Below are 15,728 nucleotides of genomic sequence, written 5' to 3'. Positions count from 1 at the left end.
TTTCTCCCCCAGGTGAAACCCAAACCATTCCCCCCTTCCCAAGATGCTCCAGCACAGGGAGGGGTTGGAGCTGTGGAAGGTTTTGCTCCTTCCAGCCCATTCCGTGGAAAACCTGGGAGCTGCCGGAGCCCGGGGAGCCACTCCTGGCTCATCACCCCGGCCCTGCAGGGACAGATCTGGGTCACTGAGCTCCCCCCAGCCTGGGCTCAGGATCCAGGGATTAGGATTCACCTTGGCTTAAGGCAGGGCTGCTGCCCAGGCCCCTCGGAGAGAGACTGAACGGCAAAATACAGCCCAAAACCCGGCTTTTTTCATTCTTTCCCCCTTTTTCTTGCCTTTATTTGGCTCCTTCTCCTCTCCTGGGTGCCCTGGGCGTGGCACAACCCACCCCTTGGGCCACTTTTAACCAAAATTCAGGGGTTTTTTGGGCAAATTCTGTCCCTGATGACTCAAAATCTGTCCCTGCTAACCCAAAATCTGTCCCTGATGACCCAGCTCTGTGATGTCTCTTAAAAGCCTGATAAATTTGGGCATTTCCCAGTGACTCCCAGCAGGGTCACTGGGTGGTACTGGGAGGCAGAACTAAGGAAGCACCAGCATTCCTGGGTTTCCCTCCTCCTCTGTCTCCCCTCGGGGTTTTTCCATCCCGAACTCCATCCCTGCAGCTCCTGCTTTGCTCCACGTGATTCCCAGGATGAGACCCAAGGCACTCCATCCTCCCTCCAGGCCTGAGCTCTCCCTGCCCATAAATTAAAGGCAGAATTATTTTTTTTCCAAGGGAAAAACTTGTAGAATGTAAAAAATCCCATTTTCCCATGAAAATGCTGGGTTTAGATATCGAGATTTTTTTAGTGAAAAGCAGCATTTTCTTAACTCTTGTCCTCCACCTCTTTTGGAAAATTAATTTTGGATCAGATCTGTTTTCTCTGCATCAGAAAGACTTTATTTTTGTTGAAGTGAAGGGTTTTTTATTGAAGTGAAGGGTTTTTTATTGAAGTGAAGGGTTTCTAATGACTCTTCTGGTGGTTTGGCCCACGAGCTCTCAGTGGCTCCTCCTCAGGTCTTGCTTTTCCTTGGAATGGGGATCCTGGGGCGCAATCCTTGGGATACTGGGGGCTGTTGTCCTCCACAGGGCAGGTTGGGTGGGACAGTGACTTCCCAGAGGTCTGGGCCACTGAGGAAAAGGGATATTTAAAACATATTTAAACATCAACGTGATATTTAAATGTTTCAAGAGTGACGTGTTCGAGGCTGGACTTGGTGACCTTGGAGGTCTTTTCCATCCTCAATGATTCTGAGTTTCTGACGTGTGGCCCTTCCTGTGGGATGCTCCAGGGTTTGGGATTTAGGGAAGGGAGGCAGGAGGAGGGATGAGGAAGGGTTGGGGCTCCAGGGCTGTGGCATCATCCAGAGGTTTGGGTCCCCCTGGGAAAACTGTCAGAAAGTCACTTTGCTTGGCTTTATCCCTAAAAAGCTGAACTGGTTTCTAACAGCACTAATCCCCCCCAGTCTGGGGTGTTCCCAGGAAATCTCCCTTTGTGCTGTTTGGGAATGTCAGGGATCTGTGTGTCAGTCGGTTTATCCCGGGGGAAGCTCCAGGGAAATGCAGCAAAAAGCTCCTCAGTGGGGGCCAGGAGGCACTTCAGGATCCAGGGGGGATGTGGCAGCTCAGGTCTGATCCGACGGGCAGAATTCCCAAAGTTTGGGCTCCCTGACAGGCCAAAGGGATGCCGTTGGCAGCCCAAGGAGGAGGCGAATTCAGCTGCCCCATCCTGGCTCTTGCTGCCCTTCCACCCCTGGAATTGTCCCCGCTGGAGGTGACATCCCCCAGGCAGGAGCCAGGCCCGGGGAACATGGGGGGGAATTTGCCGACCGTGCCCTCATTACCAGGGGCTCCTGAGCTGGGAGCCAGTCCTGGGACTCCATTGGGAATTAATGAGGGTTTGTCCCGGACTGTGGGAAGGGCAGAGGGAGGACACCAGTGACCCTGATCCAGACCAGTGACCCCGATCCAGGGCAGAGGGAGGACACCAGTGACCCCGATCCGGGGCTGGAGCTGTTTGTTCCTGCAGGTCCAGAGAGCAGGAACCTATTTCTGTCCTTCACCTCAATCCCCAGAGTGACCCACAAACCACATCCCAGGGCTGCGGGGCCAGATCAGGTCACGGCTCTGCCCCAGGGAGGGCTTGGAGCTCTGGTGGGAATTCGGGCAGGAATCTGGGCAGGAACCGGCTCTGCAGGGCCTGGAAAAATATTGTTTGATTGATAAAGGGATTTTAAAATTGAGGAAGTGTTTTAAAGTTGAGAAAGGGTTTTAAAATTGAGACAGGATTTTAAAGCTGATAAAGGGTTTCAAAACTGAGAAAGAATTTTAAAATCAGACAGGATTTTAAAGTTGATAAAGGGTTTTAAAATTGAGACAGGGTTTTAAAGTTGAGAAAAGGTTTTAAAATTGAGGCAGGATTTTAAAATTAGACAGGATTTTAAAGTTGATAAAGGGTTTTAAAACTGAGAAAGGATTTCGAAATTGAGAAATGATTTGAAAGTTGAGAAAGGATTTTAAAATTGGAAAGGATTTTAAAGTTGAGAAAGGGTTTTAAAATTGAGACAGGATTTTAAAATTAGACAGCATTTTAAAGCTGAGAAAGGATTTTAAATTTGCTGAGGGGTCTGGCAGAGAGAGGGTGGGGGTTGCCTGTGTTTCCAGGTGCCTCCTGGGATGGTTTCCTGCGGCTCCACCCCCTCTGGAGCCCAGGAAGGCTGAGATTCCCTGGGGGAATTGTTTGGTGGTGGGTTAAGGGTTGGACTTGATGGTCTTAGAAGGGCTTTTCCAACCTAAATGATTCCATGAGCCTTAAAATCACAGAATCCCAAAATGGTTTGGTTGGAAGTGAACCTAAAGCTCATCCCATCCCACCCGCTGCCATGGGCAGGGACACCTTCCCATAGCCCAGATTGCTCCAGCCTGGCCTTGGACATTTCCAGGGATCCAGGGGCAGCCACAGCTTCTCTGAGAAACCTGGGCCAGGGCCTCCCCACCCTTCCAGCCAAGAATTCCTTCCCAAAATCCCATCTCTCCCTGCCCTCTGGCAGTGGGAAGCCATTCCCTGTGTCCTGTCACTCCATTCCTTGTCCCCAGTCCCTCTCCAGCTCTCCTGGAGCCCCTTTAGGCCCTGGAAGGGGCTCTCAGCTCTCCCTGGAGAGTAGAACCTCCAGCTGAACATTCCCAGCTCTCCCAGCCTGGCTCTGGGGCAGAGCAGCTCCATCCCTTGGAGCTCCTTCCCATGGTCCCACCCTGCTCCGGGCTGGAATCCACCAGAGCTGCAGCACCGGGGCCACCTGGCACTTGGCATCTCTGTCACCTTGAGAGCAAATTAATCCAAATAAACCTTAATTCAAACACCCCCCCCCCAGCAGCCCCAGTGCAGGGGCTCACCCTGGGCCTGCCCAGAGCTCTCTCCCGGTTTCCCGGAGCTTCCCGTGGCACAGACATGGTGTGTTCCTTTGTTCCCATTAAACGGAGCCGGGAGCTCATCCGGGAGAGGTCGGTGCTGGGAGGGCCATGAAATATTTAGTGGTGTGTGGTGCTGACCTACTTTGTCTGCACGCTCCGAGCTCAGAGCCTGGGGCTGTGGGAAGGAGCCAGCATGGAAAGGGAAGGGCGGTGGGATGTGGTGGGACACGGAGACTCCCGGCCAGGGCCCTGGGAGGGGGTTCCTGGGACCCATCTGTGGTGGGAATCTCACCTGGATGCTTTGTAAGGATTTCCATCCATGTGGAAGTGTCTCATCCCTGTGGAAGGATCCCGTCGTGGGGTGGCACCAGCAGGAGTGTTGATGATCCCGGGGTCCCTGGGGGTTTGTCCCGCAGGGGAGGCACGTGGACTTTGGGCAGTGCTGCTTCCAAAGTGATATGTTCCAAGGAAATATAAAAGAATTCCACCAAGGCAGGCTGGACGGGGCTCGGAGCAACCCAGGATAGTGGGAGGTGTCCCTGCCTGTGCCAGGGGGTGGAATGAGATGATCTTTAAGGCCCCTTCCAGCCCAAACTGTTCTGGGATTCTGGGATTTGTGGCCTGATGGCTGATCTGACCTGAGGGTTTCTTTGGAGCATCTTGAGTCCCTTCCAGCCCTGTTGCCCTTGGTTTCGGACCATCCTGCAAAGGGGAGGTTTAGGTTGGATACTGGGAAAATTGCTTCCCCAAAAGGGCTGTCCAGCCCTGGCACAGCCGCCCAGGGCGGGGGTGGATCTCCATCCCTGAGGGATTTAGGAGGCCTGTGGATGTGGCACTTGGGGACGTGGGTCAGTGGTGGCCTTGGCAGTGCTGGGGGAGGGTTGGACTCAATCTCAGGGGGCTTTTCCAGCCTCACCAATTCTGTGATCCCACAAATTCCCGCTGAGCTCCCCAGCTGTGTGCTCGTGCTCGTGTGGAGCAGCGCCAGGGGGGTCCTGTTTGCAGAGCCCCCTTCTCACATTTGGATGAACCACAGCCAGCCCTGGAATTCTGATGGAACAAAACCAACCCCAGGCTTGGCTGGGGGTCTCCTGCAGCCCTAAACCCCATCCCAGGCTGGGCCATGGCTCTCACCCCTCTGACGAGTTCCCACCCTCGAAAAGCCCGATTTAAAGCCCAGTTTATCCATAAATTTGATGGTTTTGCTAATTTGTGGCTCCCTTCCCCACCACAGACAGGCCGGATCGAACCCAACTACCCCAAGGTCTGTGGGCACCAGGGCAACGTGCTGGACATCAAATGGAACCCCTTCATTGAGAACATCATCGCCTCCTGCTCCGAGGACACCACGGTGAGTGGGCTCCTCCTGCCCTTCATCCCTGCACTTGATATAGAGGCACATTTCTATTAAAATATATAAATATAGGGCAGGTATAAAAATATAAAATTACTAGGTGCATAATTAATTTTTATTTATTTATATTTGTTATGCTTTTAATTAATTTTTAATTATTACATGTTTTATAGTTATGTAATGCTTGATAATATTGTATGACAATATTTATAGTTAATTTAATTTTTAATGTCATTTATAAAGTCATACTTGATAAATTATTAAGTATATTAAATATATACATGTTTATGTATATATTTATATATTTCTACATTTATATACATTTATATTTTATTATTTATTTATATATAAATATATATCTATATTTATATATACATGTAAATATATAAACACATATTTCTATATTTCTATATTTTTATATTTTATTATTTATTTCTATATAAATCTATATTTCTATATTTCTATATACATATATATTTATATGTATTTATATATATTTTTATATATTTATATTTTATTGTTCTATATGAATATATATTTATATATTTATATATACATATATATTTATATGTATTTATATGTATTTATATATATTTGTATATTTATATATATTTATATTTTATTATTCTATATGAATATATATTTCTATATTTATATATACATATATATATTTCTATATATTTCTATATTTATACATATAAACATGCACACATTAAATATATATAGAAATTTTGCATATATATTTATATATAAAAATATATATTTATGTATATATTTATACATATAAATACACATATATTAAATATATACATAGATTTATGCATATATATGTTTATACATAATTTATACTACATAAATTACATAAGTAAATATAAATATATGTTTAAATAGATATTGATATCTATTATATCTATGATATCTATTATATCAATTTATGTTTACTTATATATCATTTGTTAAATATAAATTATATAGAAGTAAATATAAATATATGTATAAGTATAAATTTAAATATATTTATATAGCATTTATATTTACTAAATTATATAGAAGTAAAGATAAATATATTTTAAAATATATATTTATATCTATTTATACATCATCCATCTTGGGAATGGAGAGGGGGTCAGAGATTGATGCCAAGCAACAGCCAAATTGTGCCCAACCTGGATCCTGTGTTGGCATTCCCGGGGAGCCAGGGGGGGTCAGGCTCTGCTCCCAGGGAACAAGGGACAGGAGGAGAGGGAACGGCCTCCAGCTGTGCCAGGGGAGGGTCAGGTTGGACATCAGGAGGAATTTTTTCATGGAAAGGGTGGTGAGGCCTTGGCAGGGGCTGCCCAGGGAGGTTTGGAGTGCCCAGCCCTGGAGGTGTCCCAGGAAGGCCTGGCTGTGGCACTCAGTGCTCTGGGCTGGGGGACAAGGTGGGGATGGGGCACAGGGGGGATCCATGGGCTGGGAGGGCTTTTCCAGCCTCAGGGATTCCCTGATTCTGTGATCCATCCCAAAGGCTGTATCCTAAAGGGAAAAAAGCTTGTGTACAAAGGGGAAGATCAGGATCCATCACTTGCCCTGCGCTGCCAAATGCCAGGCTTGGGGTGATCCAGCTTTTATCCAGTCACAAACCTGCCTCTGTAGATCCTCGGTTTTCCACCTGATGCCTCCTCCTGATCCAGTCCAAACTGGCATTTCTTGTCAGCTGGAGGCTTGTCCAGGGGGGTTCTGAGAGGGGGAAAATCCAGCCATGAGCCACAGGAGCTGTGTCCCACCAGGAGAACCTTCCATACCCAGACACCGGGGAGGGGAGGAGCTGGGAGGGATGGGGGGCACTGGGAGCACTCCAGGAGCCTGGTTAAACTGGGAAATCAGGATGAGGATGTCAGTGTGGGGGTTCCCCACCGTGGGGATGAGTTGGAGGGGAGCCCTGCGCTGGGTGGGCTCCTGGTGACACCCCATGTCCAGTGGTCCTGCACCTTTGGGGTCTCTCTGTTCACTCCCAGGAAGTTCAATGAGGTTCAGGACAACAGCTTTTCCCTCAAGCCCAGGATTGGACAGGGATCACTGTCACAGGCCACAGGGTTATCCCTGTGCTGGGAATTCCTCCTGGATTTACCCGTTGCTGTCAAACCTGGATCCATCTGTACCAGATCCATCTGTACCTGATCCATCTCTCTGTTCCCACTTGGATAACGACCCCTGTCCTCTCCAGATGCTCTCCCAGGGATTCATGATTTGTCCTCACTGCACAATCAGCAGCAGGGCTGACCCTGGAATTCCTCAAATGCTGTGAAGGCTTTTTTGGGAAGGAGCTTTTAAGGGTAGGACAAACCAAGCAGGAAGGGGAACAGGGGAATTCTCCAGACTCCAGAAGTGTTTCAGCTCCTTGTTTCCCATGTGTTGGAGCTCTCTGTGCACACTGAGCTGTGCAGAGCTCCAGAGGGGTTTGCAGCACAGTGTCCTGTTTGCAGGATTCATTTCCTTGTGGAAAATGGTGTTTCAGGAACAATTTTATCGAGGAGGTTTCTTAGGATGGGTTGGGAGAGGAAACCTCTGTGTCCCACCCCTCCTGCTCTCCCCGTGTGCTGGAATTTCTGCTGGGGTTGTTCCTCTGGGGCCTTTTTAATGAGACTTTCCCCAAAGCACCATTTCCATGGCGGGCTGGGCTGAATTTTGGGTGAGCTCCAGCTGTGCCTGTCCTGCCAAGAGGGCAGTGTCAGTGCTGTGCCCATCCCGACACATCCATTTCCAGGTCACGGTGACCGTGGCCGTGGGGAAACCTGCCCAAAATAGCCCGTCCCTGGCACTTCCCCTGGTTTTTTGGCAAACACAAGGGATGATGTAACCGGGACAGGCCGCAGAGGTGACGCTGCTGCAGAGCCCTGGCCGTGATTCCCAGCTGGGCAGGGATGCAGGATGTGTTATTCCCATCCCTGGGCTGCCTGCCCTGCGGAGCTGCTCCCTGAGCTGAGGTGACACCACGTGGAGCTTTCCCTGTGTCCTCCTGGGCTGGTGCTGCAGGAGCCTCTCCGGAGTGTGGAGCTCTCTCTGAGCAGGAGGTTTGGTAACAGTTGTTTCATAACCCACTGCTTTCATAACCAGCTCCTCCAACACCCAACAACCAGACTCGTGTGGCTTGTCCTCGGCTCGTGTGGCTTGTCCTCGGCTTGTGCCGTGTCTACAATCCTCTGATGCTCTTGGAATTGTCCCTTGGAGCCACAGCAGCCTCAGCTGTCTCACAGCTCCCCTCCCTCTGTGCCCCAAGAGCAGGGTCCCCCTCCTTAAAACAGGCAGGAAATCCTCCTGCAGGTTTTTCACTGCAATAATTGGGAACTAATTTTTGTGGCCCCCCCCTTCCCAGATGGATGGAACAATCCTTGGGGTGCGGGGAAAGAGAGGGAGGAGCGGCTGAAGGGGCAGCAGGATCAGCCTTTGGCAGGATGGGAGAGCTGGGGGGGTTCACCTGGAGAAAAGAAGGCCCCAGGGAGACCTGAAAGCCCCTTCCAGGGCCTAAAGGAGCTCCAGGAGAGCTGGAGAGGGACTGGGGACGAGGGATGGAGGGACAGGACACAGGGAATGGCTTCCCACTGCCAGAGGAGAGGGACCTGGGACAAGGACATTGTGGCATTAGGGTGTGGGGTGAGGCTGCCATGGAGGCACCCCAGGGATTCGGCAGCTCAGAGCCCCCAGGAGGGTGTTGGGGTGTCCTGGGGCTTCCAAACCCATTCCAGCGCCCGCCCCATCCCACAGGTGCGGATCTGGGAGATTCCCGAGGGGGGGCTGAAGAGGAACATGACGGAGGCGGTGCTGGAGCTCTACGGGCACAGCCGGCGCGTGGGGCTGGTCGAGTGGCACCCGACCACCAACAACATCCTCTTCAGCGCCGGCTACGACTACAAGGTGAGTCCTGCCCGGGAACACTCCGGATCTGCCGGGAATGCCCTTGGGAAGGCCTGGAGAAGAGGAGGCTCAGGGGAGACCTCCTCACTCTCTACAACTCCCTGACAGGAGGGGGGAGCCAGGTGGGGTTTGGTCTCTTCTCCCAGGTATCAGCAAGACAAGAGGGCTCGGTCTTCAGCTGTGCCAGGAGAGGTTTAGGTTGGATATTAGGAAGAATTTCTTTCCAGAGAGGGTGCTCAGCCATTGGAATGGGCTGCCCAGGGAAGTGGTGGATTCTCCGTCCCTGGAGGTTTTTAAGATGAGACTGGATGTGGCATCAGTGCCATGGGCTGGGAACCACAGTGGGGTTGGATCAAGGCTTGGACTTGATGATCTCAGAGGTCCCTTCCAATCCAACTGATTCTGTGATTTTATGATCCTGTGATTCTTTCCCTGCTCGTGGCACGGGTGGGGGTCACCAGGGTGTGATCACGGAATGGTTGGAGTCAGGAGGGACCCGGAAGGATTCACCTTCCGCCGGGCCCGGGTCACTCCAAGGCACCTTCCCACAGGTCCTGATCTGGAACCTGGACATCGGGGAGCCGGTGAAGATGATCGACTGCCACACGGACGTGATCCTGTGCATGTCCTTCAACACGGACGGCAGCCTCCTGGCCACCACCTGCAAGGACAAGAAGCTGCGCGTGGTGGAGCCGCGCTCCGGGAGGGTCCTGCAGGTACCACGGGACCAGGGGGTTGGGAATAAGATCCTGGGCAGGAATCCCACTGAAATGTCCCAAAAACATCCACGAGTTGCTGCTCGTGCACGGGGGCAGGAGCTGCAGGCCATTCTCTGCTTGGGGAGGGTCCTTTCATCAGGTGGAGGTGATGGGGAGGGCTCGGCCTCATCCCAAGCCTCATCCCTCCACCAGGTTGGAAGGTTTTATTCCTTTGTTAATTAAGGATTTGTGGAAAATAGTGGAAATCAAAGAGGGAGGTGCAGAGGTCACAGTTTGGAGGCAGGTGGTGGGTTCTCAGTAAAGGTTGTCTCTGATATTCATGGAAATGGGTGTTTTTGGCTTGCACAGGGGACAGGTCCTGAGTCACAGCGTCCCCACACCGCTGGGGACAGAGCTGGCATGTCCCAGGGATGAGCTGGGAGAGGAAAGAGGGGCAAGGAAGGGGCTTTCCTGGGGTCTCAGTGGTGCTGACAGAGCTTCCCCTGCCCTGCAGGAGGCCAGCTGCAAGAACCACCGTGTCAACAGGGTGGTGTTCCTGGGCAGCACCAAGAGGCTGCTCACCACGGGCGTGTCGCGCTGGAACACGCGGCAGATCGCCCTGTGGGACCAGGTGGGTGCTGGGACCCCTCCAGCTATGCTGGGATCCCCATTCCAGCCCTGCTGGGACCCCCTTCATCCCTGCTGGGACCCCCTTCATCCCTGCTGGGATCCCCTTCATCCCTGCTGGGATCCCCATCCCACTCCATCCCTGCTGGGACTGCCATTCCATCCCTGCTGGGACTGCCATTCCATCCCTGCTGGGACTGCCATTCCATCCCTGCTGGGACTGCCATTCCATCCCTGCTGGGACTGCCATTCCATCCCTGCTGGGACTCCCATTCCATCCCTGCTGGGACTGCCATTCCATCCCTGCTGGGACTCCCATTCCATCCCTGCTGGGACCCCCATTCCATCTCTGCTGGGACTCCCATTCCATCCCTGCTGGACCCTCCTCAGCAGCAGCACTGGGCCATGCCAGTGGCTCAGGCCCTGTCCCTGTTTTCCAGGAAGACCTGTCCATGCCCCTGATCGAGGAGGAGATCGATGGGCTCTCGGGGCTCCTCTTCCCCTTCTACGACGCCGACACCCACATGCTGTACCTGGCTGGGAAGGTATGGGATGTCTGGAGCATCTCCCTGGGCATTCCCACCCCGTGGCCCCCCGGCACTGCCCGGGGATGTGGTGTGCTGGGGGTTGTCATCAGAGAATGGGTTGGGTTGGAAGGGACCTTAAACATCATCCAGGTCCTGGATGGGCAGGGACACCTCCCACTATCCCAGGTTGTTCCAACCTGGCCTTGGACACTTCCAGGGATGGGGCAGCCACAGCTTCTCCAGGCACTCTGTGCCAGGGCCTCCCTACCCTCACAGGGGGTGTTTCATCCCAGTATCCCACCTATCCCCGCCCTCTAACTGGTCTTTATGTCGGTCCTTATTCCCCCTCACGTTTCCCAGAGGAATAACGTGTCCCTGTTCCCGTTGCTGCTCCAGGGCGACGGCAACATCCGCTACTACGAGATCGGCTCCGAGAAGCCCTACCTGAGTTACCTCATGGAATTCCGCTCCCCCGCCCCGCAGAAAGGACTGGGTAAGGATCCCGGGCTGCTGCTGCTCTGCTGGGAGCAGGGAAAAGCTGGATCATGGAAGGTGCTTAATGAAATGTCACAGGCAAATGGGTTTGGCTCGGGTTCAGGATGGGTCTGGGATGGGTTTGGGATTGGTCAGGGATGGGTTTGGGATGGGGCAGGGATGGATGAGGGATGGATGAGGGATGGGTCTGGGATGGGTTTGGGATGGGTCTGGGATGGGTTTGGCAGGTGCTGTTCCAGCTCCAGAGCATCAGCTGCAGCTCTTGCAGGGTGACATTCCCATCCCTGTGCTGCCCTTCCCAGGGTGATTCAGCCCTGCTGGGGTTGGTGCACGTCCAGGGACACCCTTCCCACTGTCACACGTGGCTTCAGCAGGGGACATCAATGCTTGTCCCAAATAAAAGCTGCTCATCCCTTTCCCAACATCCCTGCACACCTGGCATGGCCCAGCTTGTGCTCCCACTCCTCGGGGTGGTGCCAAGGGTTGATGCAGGGCAAGGGTTGCTCCTGGGTGTGCTGGTGGGGCTGTCCTGGGTGTCTGTGCGGGGCTGACAGACGGTGCTGCTCCGCAGGGGTGATGCCGAAGCACGGCCTGGACGTGTCAGCCTGTGAGGTCTTTCGGTTCTACAAACTCATCACCCTCAAGGGGCTCATCGAGCCCATCTCCATGATTGTGCCCAGGAGGGTGAGTCCACGGGGGGGGGTCTGGGAAGGGCCCAGAGGGATGGACATGCCCCACTTTGCCCAGTCCTGTGGTTGGGTCTCTTCGCACCAGGCTCAGACCTCTCCATCGCTGCACATCCCAGGGATTCCCGGGGGGGGTTTTGCCTGAGGTTTAATGGGAATGTTGTTTGGAAATGCATCTCCACATTGCTCCTGGCAGTAGAGGTGGGACCCACACTGCACCTACCAAGGCTCTCACTTTGTTGTGCAAAATCAGCTTGGTCTGCGGTGCCGGGGAACAAGGGGCTTGTCTCACCTGAGCTTTGGGGGTGTTTTGGGAAAACAGATCTCGGATCAGGGTCTCGTGTCGGGAAGCAAACCTGGGGCTGTGTGGAGGGCCCGTCCCAGGTTCTGAGGCAGCTCAGCACCTGCTCATCCTCCTCCATCCCCTCCCAGTGCCAGCCAGCACTTCCCAGATTCGTTCCCTGTGCCCCAAGTTTCCCACCTGGGAGGTCACCCCCCAGTTCCTCCCCTCCCCACGGGTCTCTCCGTTGCCCACGGGGTGGGTTCATGGAGTGGCTGCTCTTTCCCTGTGTTTCCAGTCCGAGACGTACCAGGAGGACATTTACCCCATGACACCGGGCACGGAGCCCGCCCTGACCCCGGACGAGTGGCTGAGTGGGATGAACAGAGGTAACACCACTGGTGGCACTGGTGCCACGCCGGGTGGGTGCTGGCCGGGCAGCCCCCCCTGAGCCCGTCCCCCCTCTGCCCCCTCAGATCCCATCCTGATGTCGCTGAAGGAGGGCTACAAGAGGACATCCAAAATTGTGTTCAAGGCCCCGGTGAGGGAGAAGAAGAGCGTGGTGGTCAATGGCATCGACCTGCTGGAGAACGTCCCGCCCCGCACCGAGAACGAGGTGGGACAGCCCGGCCGGGTGGGACACGGGGAGGGGGGGACAGGCTGGATGGGGGGGACACATCATTGGGATGAACCTGGAAAGCCACCCCTCTGCAGGTCTCTGTGTTCCCAGACTGAGGCACTGGGTGTTCCCCTGCCCCTTGGAGCACCCGAAAGGAGCGGAGTGAAGCTCCTCAGCTGGTTTTGGTTTTAATTAAAAGCCTTGTCTGAGGACAACATATGGATGGGGATACATCAGCACTTGGTCCTGGAAGGAATTTGGTTTAGAATCATGGAATCCTGGAAAAGCTTAGGTTGGAAGGGACCTTAAAGCTCATCCAGTCCCACCTCCTGCCATGGGCAGGGACACCTTCCACTAACCCAGGTTGTTCCAAACCCTGTCCAACCTGGCCTTGGACACTTCCAGAGATCCAGGGGCAGCCACAGCTTCTCTGGGCAACCTGTGCCAGGGCCTGCCCACCCTCATGATAAAAAATTTCTTCCCAGTATCCCATCTAAACCTCCCATCCTTCAGTTTAAATCCATCCCCTTTTCCCATCACCACAGATCCTGCTAAAAAGCTTGTCCCCAAAATCGGCCGGATCAGGGCCTAGTCCCAGCACAGCCCCGGGGCTGGGAGGAGGGCGAAGTGGACGCTGTGGTCCCTCCAGCTCCATCCCTCCCTCTCCCTCCTTCCCTTGCAGCTCCTCCGGGTGTTTTTCCGGCAGCAGGACGAGATCCGGCGGCTGAAGGACGAGCTGTCTCAGAAGGACATTCGGATCCGGCAGCTCCAGCTGGAACTAAAGAACTTACGGAACAGCCCGAAGAACAATTAACTCCCAGGGACGTTTTCTAAATAAACTCTCGTTGTTTCTACTCGCTCTTTAATTTTATTGTCCCCACTGACCCAGCCGGGAGCCAGGACCCCGCCGAGATCCCGCGCCGATGGATCCGCGTGTGCCCGGCCCTGATCCCGCTCTAACCGCTGCCTCCGAGGGGCCGGGGGCTCCCCGTGAGTAGGAGCCCTGTGCCCCCCCCTCGGGACGATCCGGATTCCCGGGAAAGCTGACGCTTCCTTGCTATTAATTTCTTTTTCCTATGCAAAAAAAATGTGACGGCGGGGGTGGAACTGGAAGGGGTGGGAAGGGCTGGAGCACCAAAGCTGGGGGTGGTGTGGGGGGAGACTGGGAGCATTCCCATGGTGGGAAACTGGGAGCCTTTCCATGGTGGGAGCCCAGGATCCATCCCACGGTGGGAGCCTGCGATTCTTCCCATGGCAGAAGCCCAAAATCCGTCTGATGGTGGGAGCCCGGGATCCATCCTACAGTGGGAGCCCAGGACCTTTTCCCATGGTGGGAGCTCAGGACTCTTCCCATGGCGAGAGCCTGGGATCCTTCCCATGGTGGGAATCCAGGATCCATCCCACTGTGGGAGCCAGGGACCCTTTCCCATGGTGGGAGCACAGGGTCCTTCCCACAGTGGGATCCCGGGACTCTTCCCACAGTGGGATTCCGGGATCCCTCCCGTGGTGCCAGTGGCCATGGCATGGCCGGGCAGGCTCTGGCACAGCCAGGATTTGGCAGGAGCAGCCTGTGAGTGTCCCAGGGCTGCAGCCTGGGAAGGGAGCAGCTCCACGTGCCCCAATATCCTTTAAAATAACAAAAAGCCAGGCTGGGGTTCCCACCTGGGGAGGGATTTTTGCTCCTTTTTGCTCCTTCCACCTCTGCCAAGAGGGATTTTCCCTCCTGTCTGCTGGGACACTGCCAGGGCCACAGGAGGGGGAAGGATGTCCCTGGGATGACCCTGGGAAGGATGTCATGGTGCTGAGCCAAGGATGGACCCTGTGGGACGGATCCCAAGGATGGACCCAAGGGATGGACCCCAAGGATGGATTCTGTGGGATGGATCCCAAGGATGGACCCTGTGGGATGGATCCCAAGGATGGACCCTGTGGGATGGATTCCAAGGATGGACCCTGTGGGATGGATTCCAAGGATGGACCCTGCGGGATGGATCCCAAGGGATAGATTCTGGGATGGAGCCCAGGGATAGATTTTGTGGGATGAATCCCAAGGCTGGACACTGTGGGATGGGCCCCGGGGGTGTCGGTGGGTTCAGCACGTTGTACAATCCCAGGCTGGATGGATTTGACCTGTAGCACAGGGAAGGACACCAAACAGTGCTGGATTTCCTTATACATCCCTATTTTCCCTGGCTCCAAGCTGCTGAGCTGCCTGGCACCCCCCGGGCAGGGCTGTCCCCGTGCCCCCGGCGTGTCCCGCTGCCCCCGTCGCGTCCCACGTGCTGTCAGTGCCCGTTGTTATTTATGCTACCACGGAATAGTGCTGGAATAAAACCTTTTCAGGACACCACAGCCCTGGTCACTCCTGTCCTTCCTCCCCCGGGGGTTGTGTGGGAGCGCTGGGCCCCCATGAGGGGGTGGGGGGACCCCCAGGGGCACTTCTGGGGGTGCACAAAGGGGTCCTGTGGGGCAGGAGGGGGGAAACGGCCAAAGGTGAATCCTGGAATGGTTGGGGTTGGAAGGGACCTTAAAAATCATCCAGTGCCACCCCCTGCCACAGGCAGGGACACCTTCCACTAGCCCAGGTGGCTCCAAGTTCATCCAGCCTGGCCTTGGACACTTCCAGGGATCCAAGGGCAGCCACAGCTTCTCTGGGCAACCTGTGCCAGGGCCTGCCCACCCTCCCAGGGAACAATTCCTTCCCAATATCCCAGCTAACCCTGCTCTTCCAGCTTCAAACCATTCCCCCCATCCTATTACTACAGATCCTGCTAAAATTCCATCCATTACAAACCTCCTGTGTGGTGACTGAGCCCAGATTTCCAGGGAAAAATGCCTCTGTCCCTGTGTGTGAGCCAGAGGGTGCTGTGAGGGCAATTGGGATGGAAACGGAGCTTTTAAGCTTTATTTCCCATTTTTCCTGCTGTCGAGGGCTGTGTTACCATTGGATGGCAGGACTGGAGTTCCTGGGTTTATCCTGCCCCAGAACTGGAAGGAAACCCCACTCTTTGGGTCTTGGCTGTTCCGTGTGAGGTCGTTCACGTCCCATGGCCTCCGAGGGGACCCACTGCTCTAAATCATCCCTTGGAAGGGA

General features: G+C 54.0%; 2 protein-coding genes across 5 annotated transcripts in view; both read left to right on the top strand.

Annotated features, from left to right (window-relative positions):
• CORO2B (coronin 2B) overlaps window positions 1-13,488 on the top strand; it is a 41,136-nt gene extending 27,648 nt beyond the window's left edge. For all 3 annotated transcript variants that reach the window (XM_032699830.1, XM_032699828.1, XM_032699827.1), the window contains 10 exons: window positions 4,689-4,805; window positions 8,553-8,702; window positions 9,254-9,418; window positions 9,915-10,031; window positions 10,468-10,572; window positions 10,951-11,047; window positions 11,621-11,733; window positions 12,314-12,404; window positions 12,492-12,631; window positions 13,317-13,488. In XM_032699830.1, the coding sequence (XP_032555721.1) occupies window positions 4,689-4,805; window positions 8,553-8,702; window positions 9,254-9,418; window positions 9,915-10,031; window positions 10,468-10,572; window positions 10,951-11,047; window positions 11,621-11,733; window positions 12,314-12,404; window positions 12,492-12,631; window positions 13,317-13,448 (1,227 nt within the window). In that variant the 3' untranslated portion in view covers window positions 13,449-13,488. The remainder of the gene's footprint in view (window positions 1-4,688; window positions 4,806-8,552; window positions 8,703-9,253; window positions 9,419-9,914; window positions 10,032-10,467; window positions 10,573-10,950; window positions 11,048-11,620; window positions 11,734-12,313; window positions 12,405-12,491; window positions 12,632-13,316) is intronic.
• Window positions 13,489-13,611: 123 nt separating this feature from the next.
• On the top strand, window positions 13,612-14,986 carry LOC116792669. 2 transcript variants are annotated; one of them, XM_032699831.1, is made up of 3 exons: window positions 13,612-14,438; window positions 14,492-14,607; window positions 14,687-14,986. In XM_032699831.1, exons 1-3 carry the CDS (start codon window positions 13,836-13,838, stop codon window positions 14,964-14,966), a joined length of 999 nt encoding a protein of 332 aa, XP_032555722.1. In that variant the 5' UTR covers window positions 13,612-13,835; the 3' UTR covers window positions 14,967-14,986. The 2 variants fall into 2 exon arrangements, with proteins under 2 accessions (XP_032555722.1, XP_032555723.1); XM_032699832.1 differs by having other exon boundaries at window positions 14,479-14,554; window positions 14,689-14,986.
• Window positions 14,987-15,728: the final 742 nt, after the last annotated feature.

The sequence above is a fragment of the Chiroxiphia lanceolata genome, chromosome 12 (genome assembly GCF_009829145.1).
Source record: "Chiroxiphia lanceolata isolate bChiLan1 chromosome 12, bChiLan1.pri, whole genome shotgun sequence".
Lineage (NCBI taxonomy): Eukaryota > Metazoa > Chordata > Aves > Passeriformes > Pipridae > Chiroxiphia > Chiroxiphia lanceolata.
This window is presented reverse-complemented; position numbering and strand designations above follow the sequence as displayed.